The sequence below is a fragment of the Accipiter gentilis genome, chromosome 1 (assembly GCF_929443795.1).
Source record: "Accipiter gentilis chromosome 1, bAccGen1.1, whole genome shotgun sequence".
Taxonomy (NCBI): domain Eukaryota; kingdom Metazoa; phylum Chordata; class Aves; order Accipitriformes; family Accipitridae; genus Astur; species Astur gentilis.
Window position 1 is genome coordinate 44,370,083 of NC_064880.1, and position 17,863 is coordinate 44,387,945.

Sequence of the window (17,863 nt, forward strand, 5' to 3'; positions counted from 1 at the left end):
ACTTAAAGACTTGAGTCAGTACATCCCCAAACATATGAATTATGTCTGCAACAGGACTGCACAAAAATTAAATTCTTAGCAATTTTTTTCTCAGAGACCAGAATAGCACAACAGAATAGCGTGCGCACAGAAGAGTGCTGCTGCAAGATTTTGGGAATCAAAAGAATATCGTGAATCTCTAAGGCTTAATACATCCTTAAACTACATAAATTAAGGGTAAACCAGCCCCAGATACACTTGAGATACAAAACTGTGAAACTGAAGCAATTCCAGATTTAAAAAAAAAAATTAAGGTCGACATTATACTTCAACTATACTTCAGTTGAGTTTAATGATAAGTATATTGACACAAGTCACTGCACGCCAGTGGTAGTACAGGAATTTGGCCAGTGTGGTGTGCAAAGGACTTGTCTCTCCAACATTAATTTGGTTGCACTGTGCTACTCTAGGAACAGCATCAAGCAGGAAGCCTGACCAGAGAATTTCACCTGTCAAAGAAAAGCAAGTTATTCCAGGAGAGACAGACTTCCTGGGGAACTAAAGGCAAAAGCTTGCTTGAGTTTGAATTTTCAGTAAAGAAGTCCTAATTTTTTTATTTTTTTTAAATGATGGCATGATTTGGCATAAAGCTGAAGACTCAGCAGAAAAAACAAAGACGATATTTGTAATGGAAAAGGAGAAAAAAATTACTGCTGTACATGCTTTCTACACATACAAGCATAGTTATAAGCCACCAAATGAGTTAACTGCTTCATATTTCCTAGGCATTTTTTTATTCATGCCCTAATACAAATATTATTCATCTACACATTAGCTTAATCTATATTGAGACAAGCATAAGACTCTTCCATAAAGTTTGCCTCATAGAAAAAGGGAAATATTATTAAAAAAAACTGAAATATGTTTGTTTAGATGCTGCAGAGACCAACATTACAAAAAAGTACCATAAAAGACTTACCGATATTGCCAGCCAGTGACAAGATTGGTATACTTCATTAAGTAGCCATAAATATTTTCCATGTGATCACTATTTAAAAAAAACAGAGAGAGAGAGAAAAGCAATCAGACAATACCAAACAAATTTTCAATCTTCTCAGCTTTTGATGATCATTATCTATTCTCAGAAAATTAATTTTCATCTTCATTTTTAGAATGGCATTACCATTTTAATAAAGCTACCAACACATAACAGATTTTCCAGCCTCGTTTCTAAAATAATTTCATAAGACAGTTTAACCAGACTTGTTGAGCTCCAAATAATTTCAAAGCATAATTAGTTTCACCAATACTTGAGTTTTATTCAGCAGGCACTTCTGGACGCATTTGTACTAGTTTCAGGTAATTAAAGACTTAGTATCCATGCTTCTTCTGTTTCCTGCTCCCTCTTCTAAGGAAGCTTTGTATTTTTGGACTCCTGAACAAAATTAAATTTCACTAGCTTATTAACAGAATCTTGATCATGGTCACCAACCAAGAACAGTCCCTAGGTACTCCTACAGTACTGTGGTTTTATTTATCCTTAATGCCCAGAACCCTTCCCAACTACACAGTCATGCTCTTGAACAGATGTTCTACAGGACACAAGAAGTGGGTGCAGGTCACATCAAGATACTCTGAAATGTAAAACAAGAGCCGAAATGTCTCCTCCAGCCTGGCAAGTAAATCAGGTAGTTTCTCTTTCAAAGCCTCAACTTGCAACATCCAAAAAAGAGAACCCATCGAGGGCGTTCGGCACGGAGGTTTAATATCACTACAGGCAAAATACATTACCACTTCTGAAAATCAATTGTCCTAAATAAGGCTTACAAGTCTTACGGCTATGAACTTATCACCTTAAAACCACAGTTTAAAGACCTACTTTATACTGTACATTCCCATAATTCTAGAAATGCCACCTCAATGCCCTTGCCTCTTACAATAGGGCATAATCCTACACTGAAGAACACACTCTAGAGATAGACAATTCAGGTCTGGTGTAAGAAAAAAGTTCCTATTATTCCAATGAAGAATTGAAACAATGACCCAAATATCAGACACTATTTGCTTTTTAAAATAAACTTGTATTTAAGCCATCTTATTTAGATTTTCAATTGAAATTTCTATAGCTTGTACTATTTTGAAGATTAAATGAAAATTATTCAGAGTCCATTGGAGCAGCAGCCTGTCTTGGTCATTAAGAGGTCAAAGTAGCCCCATATCAGCAAAAGAGGAAAGGTGGGGAAAATTAGGACTACTAGAGCTAAGAGATCATGTCCATTAGTGGGTTTTGGTTGCAAACCTAGTTGGACTAAGTATTGGGGTGAATTTCAAATAATAGCTGAAGCTGCTATCTACACCTCATTTATAGACAGTGCCAGTATCAGCAGATGAATTAGATACCTGACAATTCGATAAATACGACATGTTACACTAAGTTTCATCCTAAAGGAAGCTATTCAGGATGACACTAACGAAGATAACCTCAGAGTAAATCACTGCCATATATGAATTGATGCTGTGTCACTGTCATTCAGTAATACTATTCAAAGAAGAGATGCAAGAATGTACATTTTTGAAGAAAAAACAAGTTGCTGATTTTTAATGTTACATTTAGAAACAAAAATATGTGTTCTAGCTATTACTGCAGCAATCAGTATTGCATTAATATCCTGCAATGGAGAGCAGCCAGCAGGACTATCTAGGAATTTAATTTCTAATAACTCATTAAGCAGTACTACAGATAAAAATAAAACTAAGGAGAGCAGAGGGTATTCAGGCTATCATATATTTTAAATGTACAAAAATGCTAAAGGAGACATAACCAAACTCATCCTCTGCAGACGCCTCTCATTTGTTATTATTGGCATAGAAGGGAAGTACAGTTTAGACTTGCTTGCTGTCTTAATTTAGCTGAAAATTATGAGATTGCATACTCATAAAAATGTATGAGCTTGGGTTTTAATCATCTCAAAATTGTCCCTAGTCACAGCTAATTGTTTTTCAGTTTTAGTGAATGCAAGCTTCACCCTTGCTTTTCAGTTAGACATCATACAGAGAGCGCTGCATACTTGGTCTAGAGCTGTTGCACTCTCCCATTAACTAACATCCCTCAATCACAGGTATGTTTAGCAGAACCCAAGGAAAAAAAAAAAAAAAAAAAAAAAAAATCAGGAAAGTAACTTCACACTGCAATGAATACAGCAGGACTATATGCATGGCCTATGAAAGTCCATTCATCTGACAAGTGTAAATTAAACAGTCTTTGATTAAAATCATTTGACAACTTTGTTGGTTTTTTTTTTTTGAGTGCGACAGATGAGATAGCCGATTTTGTCAGTCTTTAGAAAAAGGAAAAAAACACCATAGAAGGGAATGCAGCCCTTTCAGTCATGTACTTCCACACTGAATGAGCACTTGTTACATTTTGCCTTCATCCACATGTTCCTCTCCACTTGGATTTTCACTTTGACTAGACCCAAACTTCTCTAAACGCCTCTTCTTCAATAATTCCTATCTCTAGCCACGGTAGTCCCATAAGTTGACGGTTTAACTGAAAAACTTTGAAAACAGCCCCCCGAGAAGTCCGAGAAAGTGACAGAGGGCAAGCCAGCCAGCCACCTTCAGCACAGTGGACACTGCCAATCTGGAAGGAACATGCTGCAGCAAATGAACGTGAGCGCAAGTGCATGATGTTAAATACACTGACTGGCTGCGTTTCAGAATCCCTAACTTTGCATGCAGGGGGTCCCCAAACCCCAAATCTCATTAAAAAAGAGCTGTAATTCAATGTACAAGGTAAAGTTCAGAAGTACATTTAGCAGGTTTCTCCCATTCATAAGCAAAAAGATCTCACCCACCTGCACAAGAACATAGAAACGTACTAAGCACCAATGGCCAAACCTCAGTAGAGAAGAGCCCAACAAGTAGCAGCGGCGGCTGGTGCAGCTCCCAAGACACATGAGTCAGCTGCGGAGAGGGCAGATTCCTTACAGACTAACCTCTGCAGCAGAGGACGAATATAACACGCTAACCGCCAGGGATGAGAGACTGAGCTGTGGCTTGCTTTTTGAGAGACCGGAGAATGTTAGAAGAGCCAAAGTCCAAAGAGATGGAGCATGAACAGAGGTCCCTGCTAAATGAGCCACCTCTTGGACAATATTGATTAAATTATTTTCCTTCTTAATTGTGTTCATGCATCTGCAATTGAACTGCACAAACCCGAAAGACTATATTTAGTTTTCACCCTGCCAAAGGCTGAACAAACTTTTAGTACCCAAGCAAGTAACGGATTAGCCTGCCTTAAGGGTATGAAAAACTTGGTTGATATTTAAAACGTTTGCCCTGACAGTGTAAGGACCTAGAGGCAAACAAATAAGCAAATAAAAGAGTAAAAGCACAGACCTTACAGGTACTAATCATACTCTCCCAGCACAAATTACCACACCACATGGGCCAGGGAATTTTCAACATTTGAACTAAGGCTTATTTAAAAATAAGTAACAATTTTATACACTAAAAAAAGAGATTTAAATCCAGTCTGCAAATTGCAATTCATAAAAGGTAGATCCTATAACTGCACACAAACCCATTACAGAACTACCTTTAACTTTCTAATCTTCTTCTGGGGAAGCACTAGTACTTTCCTATGAACACAAAAAATCATTCCCAGTATTATTTACGAACAACAAGGCCATGGAATTACAACCAGAGCATTTCTTCAGTGATTTTGAGATTACTGCCTTCACAGCCAGAGTCAAACTAAAATATTTGTTGTTGCTAAAGCAGTGTTGTAAGGCAGTTAACCTTGGAAAGAAAAAAAAAAACCAAAACCAACAACAACAAAAAAAAAACCACAAACACAAAAACCCAGTAATATTTCACTAGTACGGAATTAACAGCAAAGCTCTTCCAAGTGCTACAGAAAGCTTTTAAGATGGTAGGCTTTGAGAACAAGAAGTTGAGGTTCAGGCACTGGCTCTGCTCACAAATAACCACACTTCGTAAAATATGAGTAAGATCTTCCTTAAAGCCCTTACCAGCATTGTTTCTAATGAAACAGCAGTAAAACCTGTTTCAAAGTCACATGTGTACTTCAGAAGCCTCCACAATTCCCCACATTGGGTTTTTTAACTTCTAGAAAACAGATTTCAGAAGTGACTTTGACACAAAACACTGAGCAACTCATCTCAACATTGACAGTGAGGCCTGGCTGCACTGGGATCCTTCCCAACTCTAAGAATACCTTTGCATTCACGCTGCTGCCTACATGCGTGTGCATGTACCTATGGGTACATGTATCTCTTCATAGCCAAGATGCTGTTGTTGCTATTCAAAATCCTTACAGCAGTCTCAGATCGTCAAAGGAACAGGAACAGCTCAGCAACAATGAGTCAACAACCCCTAAAGTCCGCATTTCTGTAGAAATTCACGTGTCCTTCTCTCAAAGAATGACAAAAAAATAGATATTTAAGTGTTGCAACAGACCAGTCACAGCCTTAAAGATGTAAAAAATTCACATTTTAACTTTTGCTGGACTACTTTATGTGAGGATACTGTGCAAATCACAATCCAGGAAAAAATTGCGCAGGAAGTCATGGTACAACAGCTGAACTCCAGCCCAGCACATTTACCACCCCCCAAAAATCTGAGTTTTTGCCAAAGGCTGAACACCACTGAACTTGGCTGCCCATTTATCACACTTTTTTTAGTTAATAAATATTGTGAGATGGACTGAAACTGTCCCCGTAACCAAAAGACTGAAGTCTATGAAAAATTACAAATCAGTTCATATTCTTTCCAGAAAACTATCCCTTCCCAGCTTCAAAGATGTTTACCACAAGCCAGATTTCTACATATCTAAGTGCTACTAAAATACAATTGGAATAAAACATTCACAAAGGATTATTGTTAGTTTATTTATCCTTTTCTAGTTTTATTTGTCCTTCTCTAGTATGCCTCTTAAGCTGCAGCAGCTGTCAGTGCCTTGCAGGGTGGTCCCCAGTGCTAGGGGAAGGAATAAGATAGTGATACTCAGGCCAAATTTTGCCTGTATCCTGTTTACGTGCTGCACTTGTGTCTTGAACGCAGATGCCGAGGAACAGCAGTCCCAGAATGACATCTTTCAGGACCTTCAGCCAAGACACCCGAGCTCACACCTGACAAGCGCTGGGCCAACGTTTTCTCCAAGAAGAAACACTGACGCAGAAGGCCTCCCCACCCTTTTTTCATACCCCTCACGGTGCAGCTCTCCCCGAAAGCCCCACACAAGCAAATCACCGCTAGCAGGGGTACAAAATTACTCCCATCCGGAAAGCGATTACAGAAAACTTCCAAGACTGCCCTTCTGACAATTTTAATTTTGCTGGGACCCAGACAGCACCGTGTGGGATACTGTGAGCAGCCAGGTCTCTGAAGACCCAACAGCTGTTTGAAGAGCAAATGCAGCAGCCAAAGGCTTCCCCACGGGCTTGCGTAAGGCCTGGCTTCAAGCAGAGCTGAGTATGTGTAGATTCGCTTCCAGCAGGAAGGATGACCAGCGGCCTGGAGCCCATGCAAGTCTCAGGGAAGGCTCCTGAAGGGGGATCCAGCCTCCATACCTGCCACCACTGACGTTAGGACAGCACCTTCAGGCCCTGGCCAAGAGAAGAGGCTCGTTTCTACTGAGGTCACAGCAAGATGCAAAAACCTGGTGAAAGAGATTGTCTTCAGATTAAAAGCTAGCAAAGCATAAAGAAAAGGAAAGAAAGAAATCAGGATCATAACAGTGCAAACCAATGAGTGGTTTTGACTACATGGTTGGAAAAAAGCAGTAACGGTTTTCACCGAACTTGTTCATCTCTATGTGCCCACAGGCTCACTGTTGGCAATAGCTTGCTTTTTCCTCACTGACCGCTGCAAAGTGCTTATCTACAGCACACTGATTGCTCTTTTTGTTACATGGAGGGGATGGGCAGGGGAGAAGAGCATCCTGGTTTTGGCTGGGAGAGAGTTAATTTTCTTCTTAGTAGCTGGTACAGTGTGCTTTGGATTTAGTGTGAGGGTAGTGTAGATAACACACTGATGTTTTGGTTGTTGCTAAGTAGCACTTAGGATAAGTTAAGGATTTTTCAGTTTCCCATGCTCTGCCAGCAAGCAGGTATACAAGAAGCTGGGAGGAAGCATAGCCAGGACAGCTGACCCGAACTAGCCAAAGGGATATTCCATACCATAGAATGTCATGCTCAGTATATAAACTGGGAGGAGTTGGCTGGGAGGGGCAGATCGCTGCTTGGGCATCAGTCAGCAGGTGGTGAGCAACCACATTGTGCATCACTTGTATTTTCTCAGGTTTTATTTCTCTGTTTTTTATTATATTCCTTTTCATCACTATTATAATATTTTATTAATTATTATTATATTTTCTTTTACTTCAGTTATTAAACTGTTCTTATCTCAACCCATGAGTTTTATTTCTTTTGTTTGATTCTCCTCCCCATCCCACTGGAAGAAGGGAGGAGTGAGTGAGCAGCTGCATGGTGCTTAGTTACTGGCTGGGGTTAAACCACAACAAAGAGAAAGGAAAAAAAACCCTCTATGTCAGAAACAGAAACTTTGGGCATATCTTCTGCAACTGCAAAGATCACTTGCTCCCAAGAAACCACCATCACGTTCCAGTCCCATGGCTTGTTGGTGCAAAACCAGTTTCCCCAGTACACCCAACAAGGTAAGGCAGAAGCCCCTACGTTGCTTACAGAGCATCGACATCAATAAATTAGCTCTGCTTTTCCAAACGGCTTTTGGAAGAAAATAAAAACTAACCTTGCTGTGCAATTCACCAACAGTGCCCTGCAGTCAACTGTAAAGTGGCAGCAAAGCTCCTGCTCTTCAGCTCATGTATTTGACTATTCAGTTATAAGTTTAGAAACCAACAAGTGCAAGGAAAAAAGGTCCAACAATATAACAAGAACATTGACAGCAGACCCTGGGGATGCTTCAGAATACCTACCACTTGCCTGCAAGCGTGCTAGCAACACACACATCCTCATTAGATATAAAAACTTCTCTTAACATGTACTCCTGTAAACCCTTGAGAGCATAGACATGCACTGGAAGAGAAGTGCAGGCTTGCCACGAAGGAAGAGTGTGGCAGAGCCAAAATGAGCTGTCAGCTGTCCGTGAGCCCAGTACGATGCAGCGCAGGCTTCCCATCTGGGGGTGAAGGGCTCTGCCACTGCCCAGCTCCCCGCTACCAAGACAGCAGTTGCATTTGCACCTGAAGTTTCTATCCATACTAGGTCTCAAGGGGCATGATAAATCCAGCTTACAGGTTTTTTTAAAACCATCTTTATTAAACTTGCATTTGAGTCTCCTCTTTCGTGCATTAATGCCACAGGTCAGTTATACACAAATGAAACTATTGTAATGCTTTTGCAGGGTAGCAACAGAAAAAAAGGAAAGCAATAATACTTAATTAATAAGTAGCAAAACACTCCTCTCACTGGACTACTATAAAACTAATTATTTATCATTTAAAGACCTCTTTAGCTCTCAAAATACATCTGCCTGGAAAAAACCTGCAGTGAGTTTCAGCTAAGCAATTTCTCTTGCACTTACATGAACACCTCAAGTCAGCAAGAACTCCACTCACATATAATTTATTTGTGGATTTGCGTCAGGGTAACACAACTGAAGCCGGACCCAAGAGTCAGTAGCTAACCCTGCAGATTTTTCTGTAATGATAGCTACTACTGAAGCTATCGCTGGAAAAAATAACTGTAGATTTAGCCAACAACATTTTAGAGCTGGAGCATTCAAAGAACAGGCACCTCAAAAGGTCTGAACTTTCCACTTGATACCTCTGGAGAACAACTGCTGGCTGCAGCTTTGCTACCATTTATGTTACCAGTTTACATTAGCACACCATAATGGCCAGTGGTTTGAAGGCTAACTAGCAAACAGGTAGAAGCGGTGCACTTCAGGGGTCAATACCGCTAAATGCCTCAGAGCTGGCCCATGGACCAGCACACACACACTCTGCAACCTCTCAGATGAGACCAAACCTAGGAGAGCAGTCAGGATGCAGTAGGGGGGTTGTCTTTCTGGAGCATCCCGACTGCCCAGAGGAACAGGCTGAACAAAGCCACCTGAACTTTGACAAAATCAATGCAAAGCCTTGTGCCTGGGATGGACTAACCCACGGATCAGTGCAAGCTAGGTACGTCGCACCAGACAAGAAAAGGCTGAGGGACCTGGGTCTGTTCAGCCTCCTTCAGAAGGAGAAGGCTTCTCACCATTGTCTCTCCTATTTATGGAGAAGATGGAGACAGACTCTTTTTACAGACTCTTTTTGCACAGAAGGGCAAGCAGCAATGGTCTTGAGTTGCAGCAAAAAAATTTCCTTGTTTGAGACAAGGAAAAATTCTTCACAATGAGGCGAGGTAAGCCCTGGGCCAGAGAGGCTGTGGCATCTCCATCTTTGGAGACACCCAAAATTCAACCAGCAGCCCTGAACAACCTCTTCTAACCTTGAAGCTGGCCCTGCTTTGAGCAGGAAGCCCTACTACAGATTTCCCAGAGGTCAATTATTCTATAATTCTTGGATATAGAGAAATTAAACAAAAATATTCCCACATTAAACTTGAGGCATACAGTACTCAGAAGGTTTAAACTATAATTAAGAAAGCACATGTGCTAACTTAACCACCTATGATTATGACAATACATAAAAAGATCAGGACTACTTTCCTGCTCAGTGCTTTAAGTGGACAGTGATTCCCAGACAAGGAATTATTAAAAACTGCCCCTTTTCATTGTGCAATGAGCATCAGGTATTATTCATTTGGCACTCATGTGCTAATAAAGAGTTTCCTTATGGTTTTCTTCTCTTGTGCTTGTCATCAACGCTTATGAAGGAGTCATGTACCGAACAATAAAAGGAGGACGACATTATCGTCCCATTTTACATATGGGGAACTGAGGCGCAATAAATTTTCAGCCCTTGAGATAGTTGTGACCCAATTTTTATTTTATTTTATTCATAGATTCAAATCACAGCTTATGCTGATTTCAGCTCCAGCTGTGACCCTGCAAAAGTTTTGCAAAATCAGAGCCAACTGTTACAAACTAGGCCTCTGAGAAAAAGAGGAACACACAGTTAGTGATTACAGTGTAAAATCAGTTTAAACAATATGACTATTACCACAGAGGAAATCAGAGCCAGGGTCAGAAACCAGCTCCTTAATATAGCATCCTGCAGTTCTGCCCAGCAGATCTCCTGCTTTCTGTTACATCCACTGCAATGAATGAAACCAACTTCCCAACACAAACTGGGCTCTTCGGGAAACTGATCTGTCAATGCCTAAACATTAATCAACATTTCAAAAATCTCCAGCCTCATCGAAAACTCAGGAATTTACACCTGGAAGGAAAAAGAAAAAAAATGCATACTGATAGCAAAAAGCCTTCCCAGTGACACTGACATTCCTGCTCCAAAGCAGGTTCTCAAATATAAGATTGTCAGCTTAACACACACGAAGAAACAGCTTTTCTCCTATCCCACTTCAGCCTGCCCTCCCCTCCCATTTCAGCATTAGACACATGGTACAGAAAATCTGAAATGGTACCAGCTTTGCAAGCACCCTAAAAAGAAAGTTGTCCGGCAGCATTACCAGCACGCAGTGATCCCCTGCGAGAATAATTCATCGGCACTGGCAGGTGATCAGAGTGCATGTCAAGACAACGTCCTTAAGTAAACAGGGGTCCTTGCGCGCATGCCTTAATTTTCATGATACGGTAAGTACAGCACAAGAACCTACACAGGATAACCGAACAGAAGCAGCTGGCACTTTCTGCTTCTGCATTAAGCAACATGATTAGGTCAACCCCGTGCAGTTTGTTTTTCATCTTCTCTCTGGGGAGAGAACATGTGTGGCAGAGCAGGATGTTTATGTTGTAGGCAAGTTTAATTAACTTGCTGCTACATAATTACATGAGAAAAGGTGAAGTTGAAAAATACCCTTTGCACTTAGTGAAGAATAGACATTTATAATGGCCACTAACTCCTGCAGAAACCTATTCCACGGAAAGCACAAATTACTTGATATTTAGAAACTATTCAAAAGTTTGTGCTTCTTCAGTTTAGCTTAATCTGAACTCTGTGTGAATATCGCAGTATTAACACAAGTATCCTGCAATGCCAGAACCAAGTACCAAATTTGTCACCCCTGCCCCAGCGAGTTTTACAGCCTGCCTGTTCAACACAGGGATGCTTCAAGAAGCAGGAGAGGGACAGTGCTCTTGATAGCCGCTCACTGAGGAGCCACGGGGCTGGAGATAGACCAGACCTCGCTGACCTGGTTCAGGAATTGGGTTCAGGCTCCCCACTAGAACATCAGCCATGATGAAGCTCCTGTTTAAATTACCCAGACCTGTTTCCCCAACTCTATCCACTTATTACGCCCCACACAGATATTTACTTCTCTTAATATACAATGCATCTGAGCTTCCATCTGCTCCAACCTCATTCTTTCAGGTTGTAAATACATGTGTGAACATGAATGGCTCACCTGCCTTTTGGAGAAGTGCTTGGGGCTTCAGCAACTGGTAAAATTAGCTTGATAAAAGATGATCTTAACATTTTAATAACACAGAATGGATCCTGAGGTGGATATAATCAGCTGACCATTTTAAATATGGGCTTCCTGTCTCTTCTAATGTGCAAATTATGTGAAGTGCAGCATCTCTAAATTAGTGTTATGAATATGGTATCTCATTAAGCAAAGACTCAAATGAGGATAAAGAAATTCAGGCACCAGATTTTACAGGCATTTCCCTCCAGCATATCAAACAAACATCACAGCCATCCTAATCCGATTTTTAGTAATAAAAAGGAATACAACACACAAAATTGCAAAAATTAATTCTGAATTTCACAGCAACAACTTGAGAAACCCTTCTTTCCAGCATCCAGTTCATCACACCTCAAAAGGCCAGCAGTAAGTTAGAAAGCGAGCAGCTAGAGCCGTCTGAAGGCCGTGCAGTGGTGAGGTATCTTCACAGATCACCAGAAAGAGAAGCAAGGAAGATCAGGGCTCGCTTTGACACAAGCTCGACATCAGAGCTGCCAAGCAACCCGAAAGCTGCCAGCCGAAGCGTAACGCAGGGGCAGCAGAAGCCCCATCTCCATTGGTGGCCTTCACCTCGATGTCACAATGCCGGCAGGTTCTCACAACAGCAGGAAACCGAGGAGGTGGGGTGGGCTGTAGGAGCAGGGGAAAGTCGAAGCAGGAGCAAGTTGAGCAGGAGCAGCCCTTGCCAGACCTCCCAGGTAACACCACAAACTTACAGCCTCTCTCTCCCTCTGCAGTTGTGCACAACAAGGAAGGGGTTTACAGTTACCGATTACAGCGAATATACAAAAATTCCACATAGGATCGCAAAGAATTTTGTTTTAAGCAGTGCAGAAAGAAAACCCAGAACAAGGGAGACGGGTAGTTAAGAAGGAAGTACTAGGAGTACCAGCATTAGAGAGAACTGTCCTAGGATGACACTAACATTTACATGAAGGTTTAGGAGGTTTCTTTTCTTCCACTAATCAAGTGATAGGGACTTTAACTTAAACTCTGGCCTGCTCTCAGGAGTCCAGAGTTAATTAGGTCAGCTAACACACTCTATTCCAGCCTAAGCAAGAATTCAATGCTTACATTAGTACTATGATGAGAAATGTTAAGTTCAGAGGCAAGAACGGAGGACTAGCAAGGGAAAGGTTCGCAAGAGGAAGCATTGCTGAACACTGTGCTGCCATTACCTCCTGTATCTGTTTCTACCAAGCTGGCCTTTAAAGGCCAAACAGATGAAATTTTTCCTCCCAAGATCAAACATCCTTGGAATGTGACTGGGAATGCGCAGAAACTAGAAAAACTCTATACATTTTCTTGCAACTAAGACTGACATCAACACTACCCTCAATAAGTAGGATTCTTATCAACATCCACTCAAGAAGATTGTATCAGTTTCAAGACACTTCCCTATATTACTACTAATTAGATCCTTTTTGCAAGATAGCATGAATAAAAATCATAAACACTTCCACGGCCTAGCTCAATTTCACACCTTTTGCTTCCACGTTTGAAGTACAAAGGATTGTCAGTCACCCTCCATGTTAACTGGGATCAAATCAGAAAGAAGCATTTGCTTTAGAACACATTTCCTATGGGATCACTTTATGAAGAAGAGTTCATGATCATCTCAAAGTGCAGAATTAAAATATATTCATGTGTTTCAGCTACCAGTTCTTCTGTTATCACATGCTGACCTGCTCAAACACAAGAGACTGAATTAAGGTCAATAATGTTTACTCCTTTTTTTCAGTATTTGTGAAGAGCGCTTACACAGTGTCAACTGCAAAATAAACAAAGCCCTTAGAAGATGACTGGTGGCCATTTCACTTGCTTTAAAATTTGTTATCCTTTTGCATTTGATACCAAAAAAATTACAATGTTACTCTTTTTGCCAAACCCCTCTCTCTGCTATTTGCTTGCATTTCTGTTTGCTTACTCTCAGCATCTCTTACTCCAGGCCAAAGCGCCATGGAGTAATTCTGCAAAAGAATCTGCCTTAGGTTGATAACCTAATGACAAGCAGAAGCCACCCAGCGTGAGGAACCCTCTTACCTGCCACTGTCACTTCTAGCACACACACAAAAAAAAAAAGTGTCTAGCAAGTTGACTCCTCAGAAGCTACTTTCATCCAAATGTTTTTCTATACTAATTCACAACTGTAAATAACCCTGCAGCACTTAAACTTTCAGGAACAGCTAACTAAAGCTAACTTGCTTCCTTAAAAAGTGAGCAGAAGACATATAATCTGTAGCATTTTATAAATATATATGGCTAAACCCATAGTGAGCAGATATTAAAACCATTTCAGAAATAAGGAACGAAGGCAGTTATGTACAAAAATACATGCAGAACTGAAAAGGAAATAGGTTTTGAAATATAACTTGTAAGCTTAAAAATCAGCAATCACTTGGGAAATTCATGAACATTTTACACGTATTTCTACCGGCAAGGGAAGAAATGCTGGGAATCCTTTTAATAGCAGCTGAACTGATTTATGTATTTGAGAGCAGAACCACTAAGACGACACATTAGCATGTCTCCAACTGGGAAAGACAATCTTGTTTCTCTAGTCAACCACAGTGCTTTGAACTTTTAATTTTGTAGATAAATGAGAACTAGTTACTGCAAGCCATTTCTCTCGAAATTATCTGAAAGCCCCTCAAGCCAGGCTGAAATGATTTGTTTTACCTCTCTGGCACATACTCTGACCAGCTCTCCATCTAGCTCATAGACACAAATTCTGCTTTCTGGTTGTGAAATTTTTGTGTTACTTGAATGACTGTGATTCACATGTCACAGAAGTACCTGCCAAAGCTGTCTCCTTTCTCTCACTGCTTTGAAGCTACTCTGTTCATTTAACCTAGAGCAATGCAAAACCCAAATGAAGATGGTCAAGACTAAAAACAGAATTGTTGAATGCAAATAATTCTTTATATTCCTAGCTTGACTACTGTTGAAAATAAAGAAGCTGTTTAGAAAACATTATAAGCTTAAATTACTTTATTAAGTAATCTTTTAGTACTTCGAAGTTATTCAGAAGTCTCACCTCATAGTAACTGTTTCTCTAAATGAAAATAGGAATAGAGTTCAGCGTGCAGCACGGCCTCTCAGGCTCTCTTCATCTACTTAATTGCAAGTTAACATTCACACTACTCTTGACCCCAGTCAGGAAAATGCAGCAGAGTTGGTTGCTCTCAGACGCACTCTGACCCTGATCATATATTCACAGGTAAACAAGATCATTTCCTGTCAGATGCTTACAAGAGCAGTTGCTCAAGAACTCTTAACTTCTATTAAGTACAAAAAAAGTATCTTCCTGCTCCCTGAAGAAAGTGAGCCCTTACAAATTTCAAAGGAAGCACTGCTGTACTGTCTGTCTAAACTCACCGTCCACAGGCTACAAGCAGAAAGTCAGCAAAGAGGTTCAGCTGTATCTCTGCATCATCAGTGTGTCTGGCAGCCTCTGGTTGTCTCCTCCACTATGATAAACGTTTGCTCCAACTCTATCACACCTATTTAAAAAGCTCCCTATTATGCCCCTATAAAAACATAAAGTTAGACCTTCTGTTTCACTTTTTATTTTCTAGACATGCACTTTACCCCAAGGATGTGTGACTTTCCACCTCTTCGAGAGATTCAGTTTTCATTATTTCAGGTTCCGGCAGTGCTGGAGATATTTTGGGTTTCCATTGTTAAAATTCCTCATTTGGAGCACTGAAGTATCAAGTACCTCTTGTTCCATCTGTCTGACAATAACTATGCTACAGCTATTTTGACAAGATGCTTCACCAAATACAGAGCTATACTTCTGCACCAGATGCAGTCTATGCTGAGCGAGTACTTCAGGACCCTACTTCTGCCCAGCTGCCTGACCACACAACAGTCACACTCCGTGCTGTAAAAGTTGAAGACCAAAATTTCCACCAGAAGCTCCCAGCAAATCTGTTTCTAAACCCCATGTTTTAGACACTGATTTATTATTGCAGGGGTCTTTCTCTTGTCAAATGCATTTTAGAATAAAAGTAATCTGCAAAGTGAAAACTAAGCTACCAACCCACCCAGGAGAACTTTCTGGGGAGGCAGGGGTCAAAGGTGATATTTTGTCCATAATTACAAACATAGGAGTAAATAATTGATTCCCAACAGAGCAAAGATTAACAGTGAGCACCTCAAGTGTCCACAATAATACGATTAGTACACTACACTTGTACCAATGATCTAGAAAGAAAATAATAATAAAAAAAAGAAAGAATAATTTGCACTACAGTATTAGAGCAAATTAAACCAGATATTGATAGCTGCAAGGAATAATGTGGACAGTTCCCAGTTACAGCTGTCAAGCCACCAAACTGGCTATCACTCAGTCAGCTCAACTTTTGCCCTACAAGCCACTGCACTGAGAGAAGCAGCAAAACGTTTGGAAGGATAATTTTAAAAAGTGAAATTTCACTGCATAGCACTGACCTGTGACCGCCACCTCAAACTATAACAAAAAGGCGTTCAGGGAAAACAGGCATCTCACTGCTTCTACTGCCTCCAATTCCACATAAAAATATAAAGTCCTTCCATTTTGATCGCATAAACTAACTCCTGTGTTTCACATGTGAAACATCTGGACAGTAAGAGTTTGGTCACAGTAATAGCAATTTTCATTAGAAAATTCAGAGTTGCACTTGAATCCATAGTTTAAAAAAAAAAAAAGTTTAGAAGCAACTGGAAACAGCAGATATTACAACCAATAACTGAATCTGACAAGAAGCTTTCCCTATTTAACAGCCTGAAATATTGGCCCTGAAATCACCACTTTCCTTTCTGGCACCAGTCACCAGAAAAGTAAATTACTTATGACCCAGATTCTCAGCGATGACCGAGCTGTTCGCTCCCCATTAAAATCATCAGGCACTCAGTGCCTGCACAGCCTGGGTGCTCATTTTTCTAAGCCATCTGATGGCCCTCCATCCCGTGTGGCACACACAGATGTACCACACTCTGGTTTTGCTGTCTCCGCACACAGGAAACTGAAAGCCAGTCCATCTGGGCTGGCAGATGACGGCTTTGGAGAGTCTCCATTTGAGGGAGAAGTGTGCAAACTTCACATAACAGCAGTATTTTCAACAGCAACACAGCAGAACTCCAGTCAAGGATGAGAGACCTAAAAGCAGAGATTCGGAAATCTCTCAAGCAATGCCTTAGAGGGCTCACTATCAGTGCGTGAGCGGGAACTCTTTCAACCAGAAAGCACACCAGAAAAAAGTACATGAAAACCCCCAAATCCCTCAAACGCACAAGCAAGTTATCCAAAGGAAGCATTTTAGTTTGAATCCCTTTCAAACTAATGCCACGCACTCAGCTTCTCGGCTTTCTCTGCTCTCTTCTGCTGTATTTGCTATATCTGAGTAATCACCCTGATTTATGCTAAGCGCAGCCGTTCTTAAAATAAGTCAGATAAGAGAGAAACTCCGTGCATACTCCGAGTTTCGCCATCAGCAGCAAATAGAGAGCATCAATAAAATAAATTAAAAAAACCCCTGCCATTAAGTTCTTAAAGAAGCTGCACGGAGCTAAAATTTGGCACAAAGTTCCGCTTTTTGGAAAGGCTGGAAAGCGATGGAGCGCCTTCAGCAACTTTAAACCGGTCTGCGCATTCTGCGAGGCAAAAAAAAAAAAAAAAGAAGAACCGAGAGGAAGGAGCAAAGGCACAAACCCCGGCAGCATCCGCAGCCCGGACGCGGGGCTTTGTGCTAACACACAGGCACACGAAAAACCGGAGCCGACTGACAGCCAGCCCGCCCCGCCGCTACAGGAGGGCACGGGAAGGGGAGAGCGAGCGGCCGGGGCCGGAGGAGATCGTGTCCGTGTCCGTGTCCCCCCGGTAGCCCGCGGCGGCTCTGCCTGCCCAGGGCGTCTCAAGCCGGGGCAGCCGCGCCCACGGCCCACGCCCGGGGCAGAGAGGGGGTGGGCAGCCCTGCGAAGCCGGGGCACGGGCGCTCCCAGCCGGGCTCCGCAGCCGCGGCGGCTCCCGGGCCCGCAGCTCCCCTCGCCTCACCTCAGCCCGCCCCGCCGCGCCCACCTGTACTGCCAGCCCTTGGCGCCGCGGCCGCCGCTCTTGCCGCCGCTCTGTCCCGCCGCCGCCGGCGGCGGCGGCTGCTGCTGCTGCTGCTGCTCCGGCTTGCCCTCGCCCTCCGGCCCCTTCATGGCCGCCGCGGGGTCGGCGCACTGCATGGCGCCGCGGCTCCCCGCCCCCTCAGGGGCGCCCCCGGCCCAGGGCGGGCCGCCTTCCCCGGGAG

At 42.0% G+C, this 17,863-nt stretch overlaps 1 protein-coding gene across 1 annotated transcript in view; it reads right to left on the reverse strand.

Moving 5' to 3' along the window:
* The window catches only part of OSBPL11 (oxysterol binding protein like 11), a 55,501-nt gene extending 37,638 nt beyond the window's left edge, over positions 1–17,863 (reverse strand). Inside the window, exons 1-2 of the mRNA XM_049814596.1 lie at positions 17,647–17,863; positions 959–1,027 (exon numbers count right to left, since the gene is read on the reverse strand). Coding sequence (XP_049670553.1) covers positions 959–1,027; positions 17,647–17,798 — 221 coding nt within the window. The 5' untranslated portion in view covers positions 17,799–17,863. The remainder of the gene's footprint in view (positions 1–958; positions 1,028–17,646) is intronic.